At 39.5% G+C, this 22,277-nt stretch overlaps 1 protein-coding gene across 1 annotated transcript in view; it reads right to left on the reverse strand.

Annotated features, from left to right (window-relative positions):
• The window catches only part of kalrna (kalirin RhoGEF kinase a), a 182,055-nt gene that overhangs the window by 109,209 nt on the left and 50,569 nt on the right, over window positions 1–22,277 (reverse strand). Inside the window, exons 2-11 of the mRNA XM_084724610.1 lie at window positions 21,159–21,233; window positions 15,655–15,769; window positions 12,424–12,616; window positions 10,596–10,769; window positions 10,386–10,469; window positions 10,142–10,273; window positions 8,402–8,524; window positions 5,187–5,309; window positions 4,335–4,526; window positions 2,595–2,726 (exon numbers count right to left, since the gene is read on the reverse strand). Of these exons, the coding sequence (XP_084580736.1) occupies window positions 2,595–2,726; window positions 4,335–4,526; window positions 5,187–5,309; window positions 8,402–8,524; window positions 10,142–10,273; window positions 10,386–10,469; window positions 10,596–10,769; window positions 12,424–12,616; window positions 15,655–15,769; window positions 21,159–21,233 (1,343 nt within the window). The remainder of the gene's footprint in view (window positions 1–2,594; window positions 2,727–4,334; window positions 4,527–5,186; window positions 5,310–8,401; window positions 8,525–10,141; window positions 10,274–10,385; window positions 10,470–10,595; window positions 10,770–12,423; window positions 12,617–15,654; window positions 15,770–21,158; window positions 21,234–22,277) is intronic.

Below are 22,277 nucleotides of genomic sequence, written 5' to 3' on the forward strand. Positions count from 1 at the left end.
ATATATATATATATAGACTTATCTTTTCACAGATAAGTATAAATCGAGCTAACACTATAACAGCCCGTCTGAAGATAAAAAGCCAGACTGCAGCAAAGAGCAAAGAGGATCAGGAGTGTTCCCAGACTGAATGTAGTGGAGCACGGAGGGTTTTCAGACAGCAGGTCTGGACAGCGCTGGTGGAGCAGCTGACCAACACCTCCCTGTCATCACAGCCAGTCACAGCCAACATCACCGAGCTGCCAAAGAGCAACACTAACAGCAACCAAGGAAGAGACTCTGAAGTCCTCATCCCTCCCTGAGGGAACAGACTTTTCAAGAATTATTTTACACCACACTAAATTTAATCCCAGTTTAGAGTAAGAGCTAACTAAGGGTTAAAGTTAAATGTAATCTTTCATAATATTAAGATGTTTGGTGCAACATAATTTAAAGTTAAAACAGGATTTAATCTGGTTTAACAAATAATCCCTGTTGGTGGAACCCAGAATTCTGGGGCATGTGCAGTGTTACAAACAGAAATGGTATGCACTAGATGCACAGCAGACATTTTGACATGTCATACTATAAAACTCACAGGTGTTTTAAAGCTAGAGTAGGCAACGCTGTTTTGATGTCATTGAGAAATAATTTCATAATGACCTTTCAGCATATTGTAAATCAGTTAGCCTGAGACAGAACCAGACTTCTGCATCTTGGCTCTGTCTTTTAGAGAATCTGGCCTGTGACAGTAGACTTAAACCAATCACAGGTCATCTCAAACAGGGGGCTCCTATTGGTTGTTTAACTAGTGCAGCTACGGAGCATGTTCCTCCAGGGAGACCCTGAATCAATGCCTGAAACTCCTGCAAGAGAAGTCGCTATAAAATGGAATTATAATAAAGAGAATCTTAAAAAGAGTCTAATGAGCAACATGTTCAGCCCAGGAGTTTATCAGCTCACTCAGTTACTTTTGGTTTCAACTTCAGCTGTGTTCATCTATTGCAGGGCTTTACTGAGGGCTGAGAGGACTGAGTGGAGCTACGACAGAGCCGACAGACAGCTGCTCAGAGCTGGTGAGCTCTGCAAGAGAGGGTCAGCGGCAGATCGGAGCTTCTGGAACAAAAAAACACTGATGCCGGCTCCTTAATTGGCAGGAGGGGAGCTCAGAGTATGTTTCAAACTTTTGGAATTAAAAAGAGGATTTATTTTCACTTCTGCATTTCAACCCTCTGCAGCAACAGTGAAGAAATTGTGGACCTGCAGATTGGCCAGACGAGACCTCAGCATTTGTTTTTTAAACTTCTGGTGTGGCTTTATCTTCACGTTTGCTTGTAAACCTGTGTGCAACAGCTACCACAGACGAGCTGACCGCACTGTTTACAGTAAGATAATTAATCTGTCTGTCCATGTTGACAGCTGACCGAAGGAGAAATGTATTTGACAGTCACAGAGTGAGAGTAAAGAGAGGAGGGATGTAAAAGAAAAATCAGCTTTTTTTGGTGAGTACTCAAACACATACACACAGGGCTGACGCTGGCATTTTTGGCCGTGCCAAGTCAAACAATGTCGCCACCGATTTGCATTTCCTTTACCGCTTAAATCACAGCAGGCCGCATCCGAGACGCAGCGACTCTGGAGCAGGGACAAAGAGAGCCCAACTCGCCTCCAAGTGGGCTGTGGTCACATTGCGTTGACCGCAGCCAAAAGGTGACGAGCCTCCTTTTCTCCCCACTGCACAAGCAAGTGTTGTGATACTGAGCTCATGTGTGCAGGAGAGCAGAGAGAAAGACATTTTTAAGTCTCTTTATGTTCAGCCCTCAGTACTTCTGTAGCTTCACACTGAATCTTTATGTTTCAAAATGTAGTTTCTCTCCTCTGTCTCTGGTGTCTGTTTCATTACACACAGTTGGTGTCGGTCCGTGCTCGCTCTCGACTGCTTCTGTAAACTGTTGCCTGCATGCATGACGCGCATGCTGACACCTAACTTAGAAAAGACTCAACAATCAATCATTTTTAGGCTTTCTACCTCTTGTACCTTTCAAGATTTTTGCATTGCACTTAGATAAAGTCCTTCTGTTGTGCATCCTGGTTCACTGTTACTATTACTGAGACACTTAATGGAACTGAGCCATAACTACTGTTATTAAGTCTACCTGTGTTTTTCCTGCTCTTACAAGTCAAAATGTCTGCTCTGCAATCAGTCCGTTGTAACTGCTCTAAATGTTTTTCTTAACACCGTCAGTCACACAGATGGACAGAAGTTGTAGCTCTCGTACACCGTGCACAGAGAAGTGGACACTGAAGCATGCTGAGAAACACACATTTACAGTGGAGAACAGTAGACAAAGCAGTGTTTTGTTAGCAAAGAGACAAAATGACACAGTGGAAGAAAGTGGGGCCAATAACTGACAGAGATGTCTGTGAGCAGTAAACGGAAACTCCAGGATTCATAACTTCAATTTAGAAACCAAAAGTTAATAACACCGCCTGCAGCACAAAGCCAACATATCAAATTTAATAATGCTGACATAAGCCTTTGTGACCTCACCATACAGGCTCTGGTAGCAGTGGATAATCAGAAGCTTTTGTGGTTAGCTGTGCTGCTGGTTTACCTCAGTGTAAGCCTGGGTGACCTGCTCGTACAGGCTCTGATGCCGGTGAATGGCGAGCTCCAGCTCCTGCATCTCGGATGGTAACCCTCCCTCACTGCAGACTTTACACCAGGCTTCCACCTCCGACAGGAACTGAGGAAGCGACACAGACACACATAGAAAGTCTTATAATTTGTGTATTCATATGATTATTCTAAAAAGACTGTGGACATGTGGATGAATACTACTTAATTTGTTTCAAATGTAATGTAGCTTTTTTTTATACATTAAAATTGCAGATCTAACAGTTCATCTGCTTTAATCCTTTCACAAAGTCTCATCTGTTCTGGGCATTTTATAGAGTTGTAGACTCATCTGTAGAGGGCAGTTACAGTTGTTGGGGTCAGTGTGGGGGATGTTTGATAGGCCTGGTAACTTAAAATTTCATAATTAACCAATGTTCTAAGCACTCTTTTAGTTCAAAGTAAGGGGAAGAGCTAAAGATCTAACCTTAAAAATCAAAGAAAGCCCTCTAATATTACAGACATTGAGCGCCATCGGTCATATCATACATTGTAAATCATATTTTGACTGATATTGCAATTGCGGTATGATTTGAGGTATTAGAGGGCAGGATAATGTTAACATCATTATCCTCATTTTCATTGACAAACATTACAATGATTGTGGTGTGTTTTTTGCGGGGATGCATAGCAAACAAAGATGTTTTCTGAAGTCTGTAGAATATGATGTGTAGGAGCGCTACAATATTTAATCTAAAAAGGTATTTTGACACAAATTTCACCTCGAACAATACTGCACCTTTCCTGATTTGAAAAATTACAGTTTTGATTTCGCTGAAATTGTTCAGCCCTAGTTATTGGGACAATTTTCCCTTTTGTGTGCATTATATGTATGTGAGTCTCCTTTCCTCCAAATCCATGATCTCAAGTTATATAATTATTGATTTCCAATTTGTTTTTTCTGGTTCTGTCTTTACTGATATTAGGCTACTGTGGATACAATGATGGTTAATTTATTTTAATAGCTTGTGTCCCTGGAACAGCACTAAATATCAATATAAAAAAAAACTTGAAGAAAATAATTTACTAACTGGGTTAATGTGGCTGCAAAATGAAGACAGCCTTTATTCTCTCTCTCTGTAACTCTCTCATTTTCACACTTTTCTACCGTTTTTTCTATCTGTGGTCTTTGCCAGTTTTCTTTCGCTTGGGTCTCTTTCCCCATCTTGTGTTTTGTCTTTCATCTTGACACTTTTTTGTTTCCCTGTTTTTCATTAGGCTTGACTCTTTCTCAGTCTCAGCCAACCCCTTCTCTGCCTCCAACACTTTCTCTCCCGTCTTTCATCTCCTGCTCTCTCAAATGTACACTTGTAGCTGATGTCAAGGGCCCAGCAGGAATCAAACAAGTCCCATCTGTTGCCATGTCAACCGTCCAAGAATCAGCAGTAGAGCAGTTTGATCTATTAAATATAATCAGACGCTAAAAATGTCCCGTTTACATTTTACATTCTGGGTGCATGTCTGCTGTAGAGAGACTCCTACATTAGAAAGTTAACAGATCAGCAACCAAGCAACAGCCGTCTCACATTCAGTGGAAGAGGTTTCCCTCTAATGACAGAGAAGTGAAGGAAGTCCTCAGGTGGGGAGGAGGGGTCACCACCGTCAGTTCAGAAGCAAAACTCTGCTCAACAATATCCTGCATTTAATTACAATTAATTTTGTTTTCTTATCATCTCACCTGTTCTGCCTTCTGGTGAAAGACAGACGACATGGCGAGGATGGTGGAGCGCTCGTCGAGTGCAGCAGCAAAACTTTTCCAGTCCTGATCCAGTTGACCTGAGATCTGTTTTATCTGTGTGGAGGCGTAGTGGCCAGCCTCGGCCAGGCGGCTTGCCACTGACATGATTCTGTTGATATTTACATAGGCATTCTGGGAAGAAAAATAACATTATATTACACATTAAAATTACTTACATGTATAGGCCAAAAAAGGACCAATTATCCTACTTTTAGGCGCAAAACTTAGAATAAACTGAGTTCTACTTTAAGAGACGTAGAAGTGTATTTTTAGTGTATTTTTTATTTACTGTAATGCCATGGTTAGTGTGTTTCCTCTGCTGTAGAGATGTTAGCTAAATATCTCTACTTATTTAAAACTACTGCAAGGAACTTTCTTGTTGCGTTGATTTTGGAGGCCACAAAATATAACATCAAAAATAAAATTATCTAAATAAAAAACTCCTCCTGCATCATTTTAACTGGCTAACATGCTACTCGCTGCAATGATGCCTGGGAAAATGTAAACACAGGCTTATTTAAAATAACTGTATAGAAACAGTCAGTCCTCTCTCTGAAGGTTTTAACTCATCTTGCTCAAATAGAGGCATCAGTAATAAATTGAGATGGGTAACCTAAACTAACATAACCTAACTACAATACTATATTTAACACTTCATACAGATAAACACATTAACTAGCACAGAGCCTGACTGTGTTTATAATACCAGTGACCTCTTGTTATCTCTGCTGTCATGCACAGTGGTCTGCAGTGACGCAATGTGAAAAATATGCTTCTGATGACATTAGTTACCATGGAGTTCATGGCGAAGTGGTTGTGCTGAGTCTGCAGCTCCACAGCATGTTGGTAACTTCGGCCAATCTCTGTGTGACTCTGCAGGAACACTTCCTTGTTGTGGCTGATCCAGTCAAACATCTGTACACACATCAACATTAATAATATCGGAAACTAGGTCACACATTCATTTTTTGTGTTACTGCAAGCACATTCAACATCTGACAAATCTTAACTCAAGGTTCATTTACGGATTTTTGCAGTTAAAAGCAGGCACAAAAACATCAGTTCATTATCAGTATTGGCCAATACAGGCTTTAAAATGAAATATCGTATCAGCCCAGCATTTCTGCCGATATGTCTGATTAGATGATGCTTTAGTTACGTGCATGGGGCACAAGTATGTGTGTGTTGTGAAGGGTCTGGAGTGTCTGACATGCATAGCAAAGCTGCTACTTGCAATAATTGCTCAAGGACAGTTATGCAAAGAGGATCAAATCGCATCTCTCCAACACTATAAATTTAATTAATTAAGAGCTGTCATCTTGGGGTGCCCTGGTAGCTAAATTGGTAGAGCATGTGCCCCATGTATTAAAGCTATATATTGGTTTGATTCCAACATGTGCCCCTCTGCTGCATGTAATCTCCCCTACTGTCACTGCCCTTTTCCTGCCCTCACTTCAGCTCTCCAGCTATCAATTAAAGGCACAAAAGCCTGAAAAATATACATTGAAAAAAAGAGACATCATCCTAATCATTACGACAAATCCATGAAGAAAAAAGAGAAACAGGCACTAGCAAAAAAATGCCTGCATTTACCAGTGTACCATCGTGTTAACAGCAGGCACAATAATATGTTAATTCCACATTAATGTATTAACATTAACGTTGTTCTCTGCAATTAGGTAGAAAGAAATGTGTGCATATACTGGTACTGGCATCAGAAATCAAATCCAAAATGAGTTGAGTTGGTGTTTTGGATATCAACAAAAATCCAATCATTAGTTGAAAGCTCTGTAAAATCTACTAAGTGGACTTGAGTTTAGATTTGTTTAGAGCATTTCACACTGCATATTCTGAGGCTATCCTTAGTCCTGGGTTAAGAGTTAACCCTGGGATAACCTAAGCCTCGGGCTATAAGATTTACACTGCATTGTAGAATGACCCCTGACTCCTCTTCAACAGCCTTCAACCCTGTTTCACACTGACATCTTTCACCCCTATGTTTAGAGGATTTTCAGGGGATAATCCCACAAACATAAGGTTAACCCTGCTCCAGAACAGGGGCCTAGGCTAAAACTTATTTTGGAACATGTTTGGGTTATTTAAATGTGAAAGCTTTCTTAGCACGGGGCTAAAAAGGTTCTTAGCCACAGGCTAAGTGCAGTTTGAAAAGCCCTTTTGTCAGACTACTGTTTCCAAGATCAAGAATAAACTTTTATTTGTGTAATGAAATGTGTGAAGCATTTTCAAGCAGCTGCCACGACTAATCTTAAGTGTCTACAATAAAGTTGATGAGTAAACTACTATAACTAAAAGAAACTGCATCTAAAATTACATAAACAAGGTCCAGGCTGCAATAAAACAAATGAATATTCCTTGAGCATCATTTTCCCTTGTTGGCTTCATCTTTACCAGATAATCAGTGTAAAGCCTAAGAGGCCAGGACAACCTTCAAGGTTGCTTCTCCATCTGAATCAATCTTTACGGACAGATGGAGGCCGCTTGTGGTGCTGAGTGGTTACTATGGTTACCACATCATCTACACAGTCATTTCACTAGCTGTGATTTCCACTGAACGAACACCTCGTCAGGTCTGACTGTTGGCTGGCTCGACTGCGAGCACTGAGTGTTTCCCACAGTGTAAACTTATTCACCCACCCCCGCAGTTCCTCAGCATGAAAACACTGATGTGGACAAAACTGTTTTATTTTTTTTTTCCTCTCTGTTTGCTCTACAGTAAATATTTACTGCTCCTGCATGTGGATTTTTGTGTGGAACAACACACTAAGTCTGCTGACGCCCATCTGTATGTGCGTGTGTGTATCCCATCAACAACACTTAGGATACAACCAAACACGCAACTCTGTTAGCAAGCATCAGGGCAACAAGCTGACGTGGTTCAGCCATCCTGGATCTATGTGCATGGCTTATTTTTAAAGCTTTAAGCTTTGTCACCAGTGTATATTGATAATGATTAGATTTCCAGATGTTGGCAATCCCAGACATCAGTTTGCAGTAATCAATTATGTTTGCAAGTACTTGCTTTCAGGTTTAAACACTATATTTTTGTATAATTTCTTTTACCAATCTAGTGGTGTTTACAAAATAAAAGCATTTCATAGTTTGCAATTGCCTGTATTCCTTAAACAGTGACCTCTTCACGTCAGAGAGCATGATCCTTCTTTAAATAGCATTTTGGAATGAAACTGAAATAGTTTTGCATGTTGTGTTGAACAGGCTGGTATGTTAATGATGAATGGAATCCAAACATTCACTCACAACCACAGCTAATCACTTAGCCTGGGTAGGTGAAGCAATGCTGGCTGATTTTCCATTGGATTAACTGCTAAATGTGTCCATCTGTTTAGATAAACAGTACAGGCTAATTTGCTTAGCTGGCACAGGGAGAAACATACAGTGACCTAGAGCTGGAAAAAGACAAAGAATTAAAAAAAAAGTGATTGAAACTATCCTGGAGGAAGTTCAAATCCTGGACAGAGGAGCATACACACTAAATGCTCCTCTGTCCTGCACTGTAATTTCAGACTAAAAATATCAGTTCGATGAATCAAAGCTGAGGATATTTTGTTGACAAATTGTTAGCAGACATAATGTTCCAAACTTTTTTTAGCCTCTGGACCCATTTTTATGTTCAGCCTTCTCAAGTAGATGTAATAACTCAGAGAACAGAATCCATCAGTAACAAAGCTCCAAATATTTCAACTTTTAATGATCAACATGTTTGCTCATGATGGCTAACTCAAGTTTTTCTCTTTTCTTTCTCATAACATCCATGAGGCTGCTTCACAGGAAAAACCCATTGGGTGACAGCATCACTGAGGGTCCTGTACTGCGAAGCAGCTCCATGAATGAAATGTGTTTCATCACGCCTCATGCAGCCGTCACAGTATGCGACATGTTTATTACATCCGTTGCATTTTCTCTATATCATTCCAGGCCTTTTGATCATTTCTGCTCATGTAATGACATCTGGCTCAGGTATGACTCACCTTCTCTGCGTCCTGCTCAAAGAGGCGGAGCTGGAAGCACTGGTCCAGCTTCAGCTTCCTGACATGCCACATCTGATGGAGATGCTGCCTTGTAGAGTGAAGCTTATCCAGCAGACTGGCCACCTGGCAAACGGCAAGAATTGGAAATTGTGTTTCTTATAATCTTTATTCATTTGGAGTTGAGTTCCGCTTCTCAGACACATAAAAGGTTTGACTATTTTCTTTAAAAATAAGCAGAGGAACATGCTGCATTAACTCCTTTCTCAACGGGAAGCGAATCATGTGATTTTCAGTCACATGTCTTATCTTCTTAGTCTATTTTTTCCAACAATACATGCATAAACACAAAGATGATGCCCATAAAAAGGCACAGAATAAATATATTTATCTACGTGTTGTAACTTTAGTGGAGCAGAGTGAGCTGCTTACTCTGCCCCAATCTGTAATCCCACAGACTTCCTTCACTTTAGCCAGCAGCTGGGAAGTTAAACATGAGAATGCCTTCAACTTCTGCAATGTTTAAGGGCAAACTATGCATTTATTGCCACTAGACAACTGCTGAGCTTTAATTCCTTTGCTGCAATTGCCAACACCTATCTGCCCTGAACACAGCCACCCACACTTTTTCTTTTCTTTCTTTTGCTCAACAACACTCAATACACACACACTGCCCTGCTTATGCCACAATCATAAGCATCGCGTTGATGGAAAAATAGATCAGAAATATTCACACATCAAAGAAAAACTGCAGACTGCACAGAAAGTCTGGCAGCTCATTTGATACCGATGCTTCAAAATGCACAGACAAGACAGATCCTCTATAGACAGTCATTACAGTGTGGTATGAGTGATGTTGTCAAGTGATTGTGATGCTGACATGATACTTGTGGTCTAGACAAGCAGTTAGTCTAATGGTCCCTAATGGACTTCTGGACATTTTATCCTCCAGTTTGATATATACAGTGTCTGGTGCAAATCCCAATGTGTGATGCTTCATGCCAATTTCCTGGTTAAAGTAAACCATTTTAACTTTTCATTTCATAACCCAACACCCGTGATTCACGTGGGTCACATTTAAAGGTTGGAAAATTTGGAATTTTGGATTAATCTGGAAAAATCCTATCCCTGATGTTCATATATCCCAGACAGTGCTGTTGTTTGTTCGTCAAGTTTTCCCTGACATTCTTCTAAATTGTCTTAATGCGGCTGGCAAGATTTTGGTTCTGAATTGCACTGTTTGCACTACTCTTTATTCATATCTAATTGTTTAATTGATCTTATTTTTGTTTGTTTATCCTTTGAGACTGATAAACAAGAAAGACTAATTAAAATATACAAGTATTTAAGATCATGTACAGCATATGAAAAAAACTCTGTTCTTTCACAAATTTTCTTGTGGAGTACTTCAACATTATAGTATAATGTGCTTGTGTATTTTTCAGGAGCATAACTTGATGAGATCAAGATTCATCTTCATAAGTGGACTGCTCTATCCTGTATTGTGTCAGCTCTGTTCATATCGGTTTATAGTATTATATGTTTGGTATTTGCTGCCAGATTACTTAGTATGAGCAAAGGTCAGTTCCAGCAGTAAAATGAGCTCAGTGTGTATGAAAGTGTATGAGTGAATGTAAACAGTCAGTTCCCTCATTTTATCTGACAAGAGGCCTAAAAGCATCTGCAGATAACAAAGTTTAGTATAGACAATATCTGGTGACTATAGAGTTTGTACTGGTCTACCTTGGGCACCAAGCTCTGGAAGTCAGCAGAGCCCGAGATGCAGTTCCTTCCTGAAAAACCATCACTAGACCGGATACACTGCAGCAACCTCTGGCCCTCCCGGTCCAACTCCTCGACAGGAGCCTTGAGCACCTACAAGAAAGGAGGACAGTATATAAAATTACTTATGTGACTTAGCATCATTGTTTATTCTTGAGATTTTTCTACAGTTTGTATCAGAATGTCCTAACAGTAGCTCCCCTACCTTTTTCTTCAGCTGTGTGTGCTCCTCTATCAAACGACGAGATCCTTCCACATCTGCAGGAAACTCCTTCTTGGACAGAAGCTCCTGCAACACACAGTACAGCTCATTTTGTGATGGGTCCTTTAATCCTTAAAGCAACCAATCATCCATCCATCCATCCACGCCTTGATCGACCGTTCACTCATCTGCACATCAGTCCGTGCCCCCCACCTGCAGGTCCTCCAGTCTGGACAACAGGTGAACAGCGTTGGACATGAACTCCTCCAGAGAGACTCTTAGATCCATCCACTCCTCGTGGTTGTAGTCCAGAGAGCCTTCAAAGTCATCCGTCAGCTGGGAAGGATCCACCAGTTTGGCCAGACCTTCAACTGACACCATGCTGGTCTGGTACACACAAACAGACATTCAAGACAAATATCAAAACGCAGATTTTTAGATCTGCACCGCACTGGTTTCCTGCATTTAAAAAAAAATCACATCAAAATACTTAGTGAAGTTCATAAAGAATGATGAACACAGACATCAATCATTATCATCCGTCCTGTCCTTTATCCTCCTCTCTCTGATGTTGATATGAGTCACTGCCTGCAGGTCTCTGTCTGGTAGACAGAGGAGCAGCTGCTTTGTCTCAAATTTTAAAATTTGTGGCAAACTAAGTTTAATAGCTAGCGAAATACACATTTCAATCATTTCAATCCGTTATTAGCAAAGCCAGCATGCTGCGCTTGTGTAAAACAGTGGATGGGTGAGAGGACAGACAGAGACAGATTAAAATATCACTGGTTACAAGTTACCATGTTTCTGCTTGTTGAACAGGTGTATTGATTAAGTATTGGCTTTTTACTCACAAGGGTTTTATTGCATGTAGTTACATTAATGAGTGTAGATGCGCAATAATAAATTGCAATAACACATAAAAAGTACTGATAAAAGAACTTAATAATACTATGATCTTTAATAATTTATCCTGGAACAGTTTAATACTGTGTTTCAGTACCCATAAGGCTGCAGTAATGATGCATGCTTCAGGCGTGTGCACATGGATCCAGTCTGAGAGGCTACAGTTCACATTTAGGCTAAAAACATGGTGAAAATGTAAATTTTAATGTTGCGGCTTACAGACACTTCGATTACACCACACGAGCAGTATGGAACCATTTTGTGGTTTCTGTGTTATTTCTTTTACATTTTAAAACTGGTCACCATTCACTTCAATTGTACTGGATTTGGCTGCAATGCTGTTGCTGTTCCGGGAGAGTTTTGTGAACTGGAGATCTTCACATCAGCACAGGGGTGAGTAGTTCTTGAGTGAAATTTCATTTTTGGCGTGAGCTAACTTGAAACAAGGTGGAAGCCTTCCTGCTAAGTGAAAAATTAGGGACACTGAACCAAATAGTTTTACCTTGAAAAGTAATTATGGGGTGCCTGCTTAGCTCAGTTGGTAGAGCATGTGCCCTGTGTACAGTGGCTGCAGGTTTGTCTTTGCTGTGTGTCATTCTCCCACTCTCTCTCCCTCTATCCTGTCCTTACTTCAGCTGTCCTATCAGTTAAAGGCATTAAAACCCCCCCAAAAAATTAAACAGAAAAATGAAACATTAGGTACCCTGAACCAATGAGTTGTATCTGCTGAACTGAACCCTGAACTAACCACAAGCAGCCAGTGTGAGCTGCTAAAGTGAAGCTTTAGCTAATACTAGCTGAAGCTCACCTAAAACAATATTTGAAAAAAACATAATACTTGTTTTCTACATATACATACAAATATGTATACAATTAGAAAATTATGTTGAAATATTTTTTAAAGATTGTCATGGATTTGACTTTGAAAAAAAAGTAATGATGCAGTACATGGATGGTGCAAACATGAGGTAAACCTACATAGATGTGATGCTGACTGCAAAACTTTTGACATTTCGTTTCAGTTCAAAAGGTTGCGTTCACGTCCTGCTTTAACACACAATCCTTTGACAGTGAATAAAAAAACATTTTTTTTCCACAAACACTGATTCTGAACTGAGAAAAAGGGAAGCCCGCTGACCTCAAAGGAGAACTTCGCGCTGCCAAAGTTTGTCTTCTGTTTCTGCCAGAAGTTGTCTGGTTTGATGATGAGCGCCACGCAGATCTCGGCTGGGAAAAACTCCTGCAGTGTCTTCAGCAGAGGTTTGATCAGCTCCCACTTGGAACCGCGCATGTCGATGATGACAGTAAAACCACGTTTACATACATCCTCACTGCGGAAGAAATGCAGAAATGTAAAAGACGGCAGATAGAAGGGCAAGAAAGGGAGAGAAAGACAATGGAGAGGTTCAGAAGAAATGGTGACATAGCTTAAAAATCCTTAACAGAGAAATGAATCAATCTTGCTGTCACCTTGTCAGACTGTTACATCAGACTAACTACAAAAATAACCTAAAATGAACCGGTCTAAAATATGCCTTTTGATGAGAGCAGCTGTATGTCTTTCAACATGTGGTATTTTAGATGCACAACAGAATCAACAGTGAACAGTCCAGAACAAATATGTCTCCCCAGTCTCAGCTGTAGTTTCATCATCAGCCAGTCACAAACACAAACACACAGCTGTGTGGTGGCGAGTTGCATAATTCCCCATTTTTTTTAATTAATCACATCAGTGGCCACAGATTTTGTATGTTAGAAAGATTTCAAAAACATGTCAAAATAGCACAAATGAGATCAAATCATTTGGCTGCAAAGCAAATGCGATACTGCAGCAGTGCTGTGTTAGACTAATTAAAAGACAAAGATGATTCACCAATGTCATACATAATTTACATCTCGTCATCAAATTAATTCAGTAATAATTATGTTCAAGTGTGGTACGGATCAGATACGTTCATACCCTGAAAGCAAAAAAAAGGATTGAAATGCAAATTTTCACATTCAAATGTGGAAATAAATACATTAAGATGACACCAGAACGCCTTTCAAATGGTAACTTGGCTGTGCTTGTTGCACATAAAAGGGACAGTTCACCCCAAAATCAAAAATCCACGTTTCCTCTGGCCTGTTGTGCTATTTATACATTAACATTGTTTTGGTGCGAGCTGCTGAGTTTTGGAGATATCAGCCATAGAGATGTTTGCCTTCTCTCAAATATAATGGAACTAGATGGCACTCAGCTTGTGGTGCTCAAAGCACACACAAAAAAAATACATTTGAAAAATTTAACCAGTATCTCCAAAAACCATGACCCGGTTACTCAAGATAATCCACAGTTGTGAGAAGATTCATGTAAGAATTACTTTTGATCGCACTTTTAGAGCACACAAACAAGACGTAACAAGCTTTACTTTTGATCAAATTAGATGAAAACTAGAAATAATATGTTCTTTATTTGACAGTATTAGACCCATATTAGACTTCATTACAGGGTAATAAGGGACACATTACGACAGAATTGTGCTGTAAACCAAAGTTTACAGTTTACAATATAAAAAGTTATATAAAAAGTAAAAATGAAAATAACACACTTTAGTTTACAGTACAGTTCTGTTGTAATGTGTCCCAAATTACCCTTGAAGTAACTCTAACAAGGGTCTAATACTGTCTAATAAAGAACATATTAGTTGTAGTTTTTGTCTAATCTGATACAAACTACAGCTTGTTACATCTTATTAGTGTACTGTAAAATAAAGTGTGACCCTCTTTTCTTTCTACAGCAGAAATAAGAAGTTCCTGCATAAAAGTGTGCATAAGGTCTGTTTACGGTTAAATCAAATTACATGGCCTTGTTAAATAGTCTTTCTGATTCTGATTGGTCAATTGCAGTATTCTATGGTCATCTTTTTCTTTAGAGCAACCTGTTGCTATGAAGAACAGGCTGTTGCTATGGACAGAGTTCCTATCATAGACTCTGGAGGAGCAATAAAATCATTTTTAAAATTTTTAAATCAACAAAATCCTTTTTAAAATCATTTTTTGTGTCAGTTTATTGATTTATTTTGGTAAGTAATCAGTGGGATAATGTACAATGAGACGATCGAGTTGGGGTCGACCAGAAGCTGCTCTGAAACCAGTGCAGGATCAGCTGTGCATGCTGGAGTCTAACAGGCCTTAAATTCAGCTGCTTCTGATGAGCAGAATAAAAACCTCCTAAAACCACCTCACCTCCACTCACACACAGCCTCTATTAATATAAATTCAACAAAAGCACATCCATTATAGTCCGCCTCAGGGAAGCACAAACTCCACTCGTCACCATGGAAACAGCAGCTCGATTAGCAAGAGGAATCAGAGCGGGGCTGATAGGGATCAAATGATACTACATATTTTTGGCTAGTTTTGTGTTCTAGCCAGCAAGGTAAATCACAGTTGCAAACACAGAAGAGACTGAAAACTCCCCTGCTGCATGTCATTCCCCCTCTCTCCACCCCCTTTCCTGTCATATCTTCAGCTGTCCCTATCTAAAATAAAGGCAAAAGCCCAAAAAATAATCTTAAAAAAAAAAAAAAAAAAAAAAAAAAGGCTAAAATGCAATTTGCTTCCAATCCTGTCCACAGTAGTTCATTGCTTAGCTTCCTACACCGGTACTCCTACTGCTTCTACAAACTGGGTATGTGTCGACTGGCATCTACCATAGGTAACACACTGACTATGGATATGTACCTCATACAACCCCACTTTAAAAATCAGATCTATCCCTTTAAGGCTGTAGTACATGTAAGTTGACTTTCATTGCAGGAAATGAGTTGGGACAAAGTCAGTGTTACAGATGATTTAAGTATCATCATCATCATAATCCCCATCATGATTATCATCAGTGAAAGATATGCTGTCATTTCACTACTCATCAAGTAACCTAAAATAAGTTGAAAGATTGACCCCGAAATGGCCCAAATCTTACATTTTTTACAAAGAGACATATTTGGAAGTCTGTGACTGACTATTGATCAGTTTTCATGAGACGGCTTCATTCCATGTAAGATCCTCAGACCGTAACGAGGGGCAGCAGGAATAAATGGACTCGGAGTGAAGTGTGAAGGACGTGCTGCTGTCGGCTGTAAACACTGCAGCTTTCATGCTGATGCAAATCAAACGCTGCTCTCTGTCTGCTGCTCCGATGGAGAAGAAAGGGGCGTTTGATTCCACAGTGTGGACAGCACTGAAGTACTCCACATGCACTTCAGCCTCCACTTCTTCCTGCTAGTATGTGTCACAATAAAGTCCTGTTCACTACACGTTATTGTCCTGGTGCACAACTCTGAATGCTATTTATATGTGTTTGTGTGTGATGTAAATGTGTGTGTACCTGGGAACAGTAGACAGGTAGGTTACCAGCCTCCTCAGGTCTTCCTGTTTTATTCGGTCATGGTTACTCCTGGCAGGAAAAGTCAGGATTGGTCCTCCTCTTTTGTCTCGCCCACCTGTACACGTACACATACAAATAATAAGCTTGATCTGTAAAATGTCAACATATATAATGTTTAAGCAGTATTCCAGCTACAGCCAGACAGATATTATTGGTTTGCAGATATTATCAGCTTGATATTGGCCTATCACACTAATATCGACCTATATTGATATTGCTGTGTTGTCCGATATGTGTCAACACTGTAAAAATGAAAAAGGTGAGACAACTCAAAATGTCAAGGCAACTTACTTCAATAGCTTTTGAGTTTTGAGCCTGACTCAAACTCTTAAGTTTTTAAAAGTTTTATCAGCAAATGTTTTGTTGAGAATAATTCACTTTTTTTCTTAACTAAATCTCAATACAAACTGAACATGAATAATGGGCAATAATTCAGCATGTTCAACTGTAACAATTTAATTTTCAAGCACCAAAATAAACAACAAATCATGTTCACAGTAGCCTGCGTCCAGACCTTCAAATCTGCCCACTCCACTGAGCTGCCTGTTTCTCTGAATATGAAAATGAAGTGATATCAGACAATTTAGCATCACATCAGGTTAGATTCACAGATCACTGAAGAATTTTTTGGGAAACGAAGCTATGGGAAGAAATGTATCTATAGAAGAAAAGTCAATTATCTCAACAAAAGATTATAGTTTGGCAAAACTATAGTTAGTTTATTTCAAAACTAACAAGTTTGAGGTTGATTCAAAACTTCAAAATTAAGAGGACAGTTGCTTTAAAACTATGAGTTTTCTCACCTTTTTTGTTTTTCAACTACATACAGGTCACAAAATTGATAAAATAACAATTCAAAACTCTAATTACAGAGCAGACATTAATCTACAGTACAACCACTGTCACAACAGCCACTTATCACCAAGTAGACCACACCAGTGTTAATCTGCACATTACTTCACTCTAATAGCTGTAATATCTCTGTATCTGTAACATAACTCCCATCACAGCTACATCAGCCAGTAAACACACTTTCCAACTGCTCCGAAAAACCCTCCGAAATACAAACTCTCTCCCTCCCTCTCAGTGATAAATTATGTGTGTAGAGATGTTTTGGTTAGATTAATGTAAGAAACACAAACCACACTGTTTATGAAACTGCTACTCAGACGTGGAAAATCGGTTTGTGTGTGTGTGTGTGTGTGTGTGTGTGTGTGTGTGTGTGTTTAAGTGTGCGATTTGGGAGGGAGTACGCTGCTGTAGTCTTAGGAGGAATCTTGATGACAGATTGTTGCTGGCACTTGCATTACTGCAGTAAAGAAATAAAGAACCAGCACGTCAACTAACAAAATCCTGAAAAGGTGCTTAAATGTTGTACTATAGTGGTACCACTTTAAAATATTCCATTCCAACACTGTAGAATGAGCCCGTAGCGCATTACACCAAGGCTTTTAAATTTGCCAATATTTTTTATAACCTTCTTGGAAATACAATTTTTGTTTAGCATCAAACATTCTTATGAAAACAAACACAAGGTTTGAAACATCAGAGACTCAGTCAGCACATTTTTAAAAATTGCTGTTTTTTCAGTGTTTCCAAAAAGGCTGCAAGTAGCAATTTTTTTCAATATTTTCTTGACTAATCCTTCGGTGTCTAAAATATCAAAGATAATAAAACATGCATTTAACAAAGTCCAAAAGCTCAAGTTGTTGTCTCGAATCTCCAGAATCCAAAGATTATCAATTTGCTATCACATTAGAAAAAAGGTGGCAAACCTTTATGATTAAGAAGGCAGAACTGAGGAATATATGGTATTTTTTCTTGAAAGAAATTACTTAAAGCTGGAGTGCAGGAATTTTACATATAAATGAACATCTGTTACAGTCGAGCTCTTGCCAAACAAGTTCACACCATGCTGATTAAGCCTATCACTGCCAGATAAATCTGTGTATCTGTGGCAACAATCCTGTACTGGTGCATTTTACCACAAGCAGCAACAGTTTCCCATGAAGGAACCATAGCAACAACAAAGAGCACAGAAGTAGGCTACAGAAACCAGTCATATGGCGAAGCTTATTGCGGAACTTCGCAGGAAGTGTTTCAAAAAAAAGTTTCTGATGTTTCACATAGAAGAATTAAGTCTTTACGGTCAAAAAAAAAAAAAGTGATCAAGAGCATGGACACATACAGATTACAGATCTGTTATCAGATTATTTGGTGAAACTTTTCCTTGTTGGAGAACGCTGAAGCAAGAGAAGGGACTGAGTTCAGACATGCAGATGTGATGTACTCTTGGACAGCATGGTATTTGTAAAATATTTGGAGTAGTATGTAGCCAGTACACTTACTCTACCTAAACAATGGATTATTGTCTCAGAACTGTGGAAATTTCTCTGTATTTTTGTAAATATTTCTGAACATGAATAATGTAGAAGTGTAGCTGAAAGTTGGCAAGCTACCTAGCTAGCATCATCTATCATTTCGAGAAAGTAAGTAAATGACTAATGGTGCTGGGGCTGTGAGTGTAACCGCATCACCACAATATTGTGATCATCTGATGCCTACCATGGGGTTCACCTTGTTACTGTCATCACAGCTACATGGTTTCTAGTGACCAGGCAAGACCAGACCCTGGACCTGAGTAAGAATGGATCCAATTTACATTCAGTCTAATCTTGTCTGGGCATCAGTATGTTTAATACCTGAGTTGATCAGTGCTGACTTGCGCTTTGATCGAATGTGCATCATGAACATCATCAGGTCTGTTTCTCACTGTTCTGACTGTCCTCGGGGTCACAATAGCTTACGAGGTCATGTGATGTTAAATCTTGTTTGGTCAGAGTCAAAATACATCACATGGCTGAGTGTACGTGAGTGTGATGGCCTGTGGAGTGAAACAGTTCATGTGTCTGCCTTCTCTGCTTGTTTTGGCACACGGTGATGTGCAGCGCCTGCCAGAGGGGAGAAGTTCACATAAGTCATGTTCAGGGTGTGAAGGGCCTGTGATGGTTTTCCCTGCCCGTTTCCTGTCTCAGGAGGTGTGCAAGTCCTCATCCACACCAGTGATCTTTTCTGCAGTCCTGAAGGTTTGCACGGCTGGCAAAGTGATATTTAGCACGTTTTAGTATGTTGAGTGGAGTCTCCGTTGGGGGCTCCTCCTTAAGTCCACCGTCATATCCTCAGTTTTGAGTGTGTTCTGGTCCAAGCTGCTGTGACTACACAAAAAAGCCAGCTGTTCAACCTCCCGTCTGTATGCAGACTTATCACTTGAATCAGGCTGTGGACCTTGAGGAGCTGGAAAGAGGGATCCCCAGACTGGGGGGTTAGGTCTGAGAGAGAGATCAGGGATTGTACCCACAAAAACACCCCAAAGTTAAAAATAGCTCTTCGCTGGCTGACTTAAACCCAACTACCTTGCTGAACTGCTGCATCTCAGGTGTGTGTGGGTGTCCACACAGACAGCAGAGCTGCTGTAGAGCTGCTACTGCCAGCCCCATCTTCCTACATTGGGTCTACCTTTGATAGTGGCTATCAATAAAAGGCTTGTTAACAAATGAGGGATTCACAGAAAGTCTTACAGTCTTTTAATTTAAAACATTAAAGAAAAAAATGTTTTATGTGTATGACATATTCTACAGGTATAGACACTGCATCTGTAGTGAAATGTGTCATGTTGCTGGTATGATGTCAATATGACTCATCAACAGATCATTTTCACTGTCTATTTTTGCTGAGATTCATATGAGTGTCACTTAGAAAAAATAGGCACTGAAAGGAAAAGAGGTTCTGCAGTAGTTAGGAGTGTGTTCCAGTAGTTGGGTGAACCTTTAGATTTGTAGATTTTTGGTCTAAGAGTAATTCACAAAGCATTTTGGCTCTAAAAGTAGGTCCAAAGTCCAAAGAGGCAGCCCAGAGGACTCTTAAGTCACAAAGACCTACTCACTATCAGTCAGCTGCTGTAATGTCATGTAATATTGTTGGAATAATACAACAATAACTTTCAAAAGCAAATTTTGTTGACTGCAATTCAATACAGATCCAATCTACGCACCAGAAAGTCAAAACAAGGCCTGGTAGCTCAATTGGTAAAGCATATGTCCCATGTACTGAGGCTGTGAGTCCTCTGCAGAGGCTGTGACTATGACTCCTGCATGTGGCCCTTTGCTGCATGTAATTCCCTCACTCTCTCTCTCTCACCCTTTCCTGTCCTCACTTCAGCTGCCCTGTCAATTAAAGCCATAAAAGCCCCCCAGAACGAGCCAAAACAATCCAATGACACCTAAGATGATGGTCTGAGACTCCTGATTAACTTATCTGATGAATATCTAAGCCTTCTGACAAAATCCTGTGTCACTGTAAAGTTATGTTACTTGCTGTAAATAAAGCTGTTTTCATCTGTCTGTCTGTCTGTCTGTCTATGCTCCTGTGTCTTCATGAGCACTAATTTACTGACACAGATCAGTTCACTGTAGACATAGCAAACGGGTTACTTCATGAAAATGATGTCATCTTAAGAGCTCCCTCAGTTCTTTACTAAAAGTGTCTCTCAGCAGCTTTGTGAATAGTTCTTAGTAAGAGGAAAGCCACAGGCCTCATTTCCTCTGCATGGTACAACTTGGCTCAACTAAAATTAAACAAGGTTTTAATTAGGAACTTTTAGCATCATTTAGGAGCACTCCTCGTGGTAAGATAAGATCCTTTGTGAATATGGACCGGACTATTTCGATAGAGATTTCTTCTATCAGGAAGGGTCATTTGAATCACACGAAAGTCTAATTCCCGCCCCCTTTGCAACTTAGAGCAGCTTTTTCTTTTTCAGTGCTTTGTGTGAGCCTTGTCGATGTTGAAAAGAAACCCAAGTCTTTAAGATGGTTAAAAGATGTTAATGGGGCACCATATTTGTGGGTGTATCTTCAGTAGGTAACCAATCAGCATCCACTGTTCCCGAGCTAGATAGCTATGTTTTGCTCTATAGCATAACCCAAGCTAACCAGCGAGCTGACCTACATCAATCATTAGCTACATCAGATAGCTAATGTTATTAAAATGTTAGCTAACTAGTTTGCTAATCTAGTCAATCGTTAGTTTCTGGTTTTATTTGTTTGCTAACACTTAACATGTGACTTTGTGACTATATATATAAAAATGTCTTTTGTTTTGTTTTTGTTTTGTTTTCAGCATACAGTACAGGAAACTGGAAAGGAGAAATTTGGCTGCAATGCCGCTGGCTATAAGGCTTACTCAACTGTTATTGGAGCACCGAGCAAAAAGGGATGGGCCTTATGAAGCGTCAGTTTTGACCTCAGTAACTCTGACATAATGACCTCACTGACTTTTATAAGACTTCACCACAGTTGGATGTAATCTCAAACAACTCCAGCGCATATGAGCTTGAATTCCTGTCCTGAACTGAGGCTTTTGTGATTTAACTGACGGACACTCACCGGACACGAAGGCAACTTTCTCCTTTAAGACAGGAAGAACGTCAGACGCCTTGATGCCTTCAGTCCTCAGTGACCCTGGAGAGAAACAGAGAGAGACACAGTCAGTCAGCGGAGCTTTTAGTATTAATCCCATTATCAGATCAACATTCCTGTGAGACAGGACACACACACACACACACACACACACACACACACAGAAAGAGAAATCTAGCTTTTGAAAAGTTCCTTTAAATATGAATTATGTGTTCATGTTCTTTTGTCTTTAAAGGGATAGTTTGGATTTTTTAAATTGGGGTTGTAGTCAGGTCTATAATAATGGAGAGTTTATTAAATCATCCTGGGTGGTCAACAGATTTTCATAGTAAGCAAAGCTCATAGGGAACATATATCTAACCGGAGCTGGTGTCATAATTCTTTGCCCGCCCGTTAAACTGTGCAATAAACATTTACTTCATATGACAAGGTAAAGCCAAAATGTTGTCTACTGCCCCTTTAAATGAATACTGATTTTTTTATGTGGGTATTTTTTATAGGTGACAAAAACATATTTTGCTTCTGACCCTGTCCACAGCAGTACATTGCTTAGCTTTCTACACAGGTACTTCTGCTGCTTCTCCAATTTGGGTGCATGACGACTGCTATCTACTCTAGGTAATAGGCCCGAACATTTAATTTAAATGTATTTGACTTTGCAATATGGGCTATTGCAATTTTCAAATCGCAGGAGGCACAATATTTGTTAAAGGCAAAATGTGTGTTAAAATACCAACTTTGTATGTGTATTCAATAATTTTTTCTTAATCATATACATGTATATTTTGTCATATTTGTAGTTTTTTATTTATAGGTATTTATAATTATTAAAAATACCAGCGAAAGTTTACTGTTTCAGTACTCTGATGTCAATTTTACATATACTGTATTCAGAATATATTATACTGATATAATAGCAGTATCAGTGTCAGCTCCAAAAATCCAATATCAGTCTAGCTCTTATACAGACTTAAGAAATTATCTTTTTTTGGCACAGATCCCAGCGAAAAATCACACTACTATCATTTTAATATGTTTTTCAATGAAAATGAGAATGATATAAAATTATCATCCCCTCTGATACTG

This window comes from Lutjanus erythropterus, chromosome 8, assembly GCF_056507025.1.
Source record: "Lutjanus erythropterus isolate fLutEry1 chromosome 8, fLutEry1.hap2, whole genome shotgun sequence".
Classification (NCBI taxonomy): Eukaryota; Metazoa; Chordata; class Actinopteri; order Lutjaniformes; family Lutjanidae; genus Lutjanus; species Lutjanus erythropterus.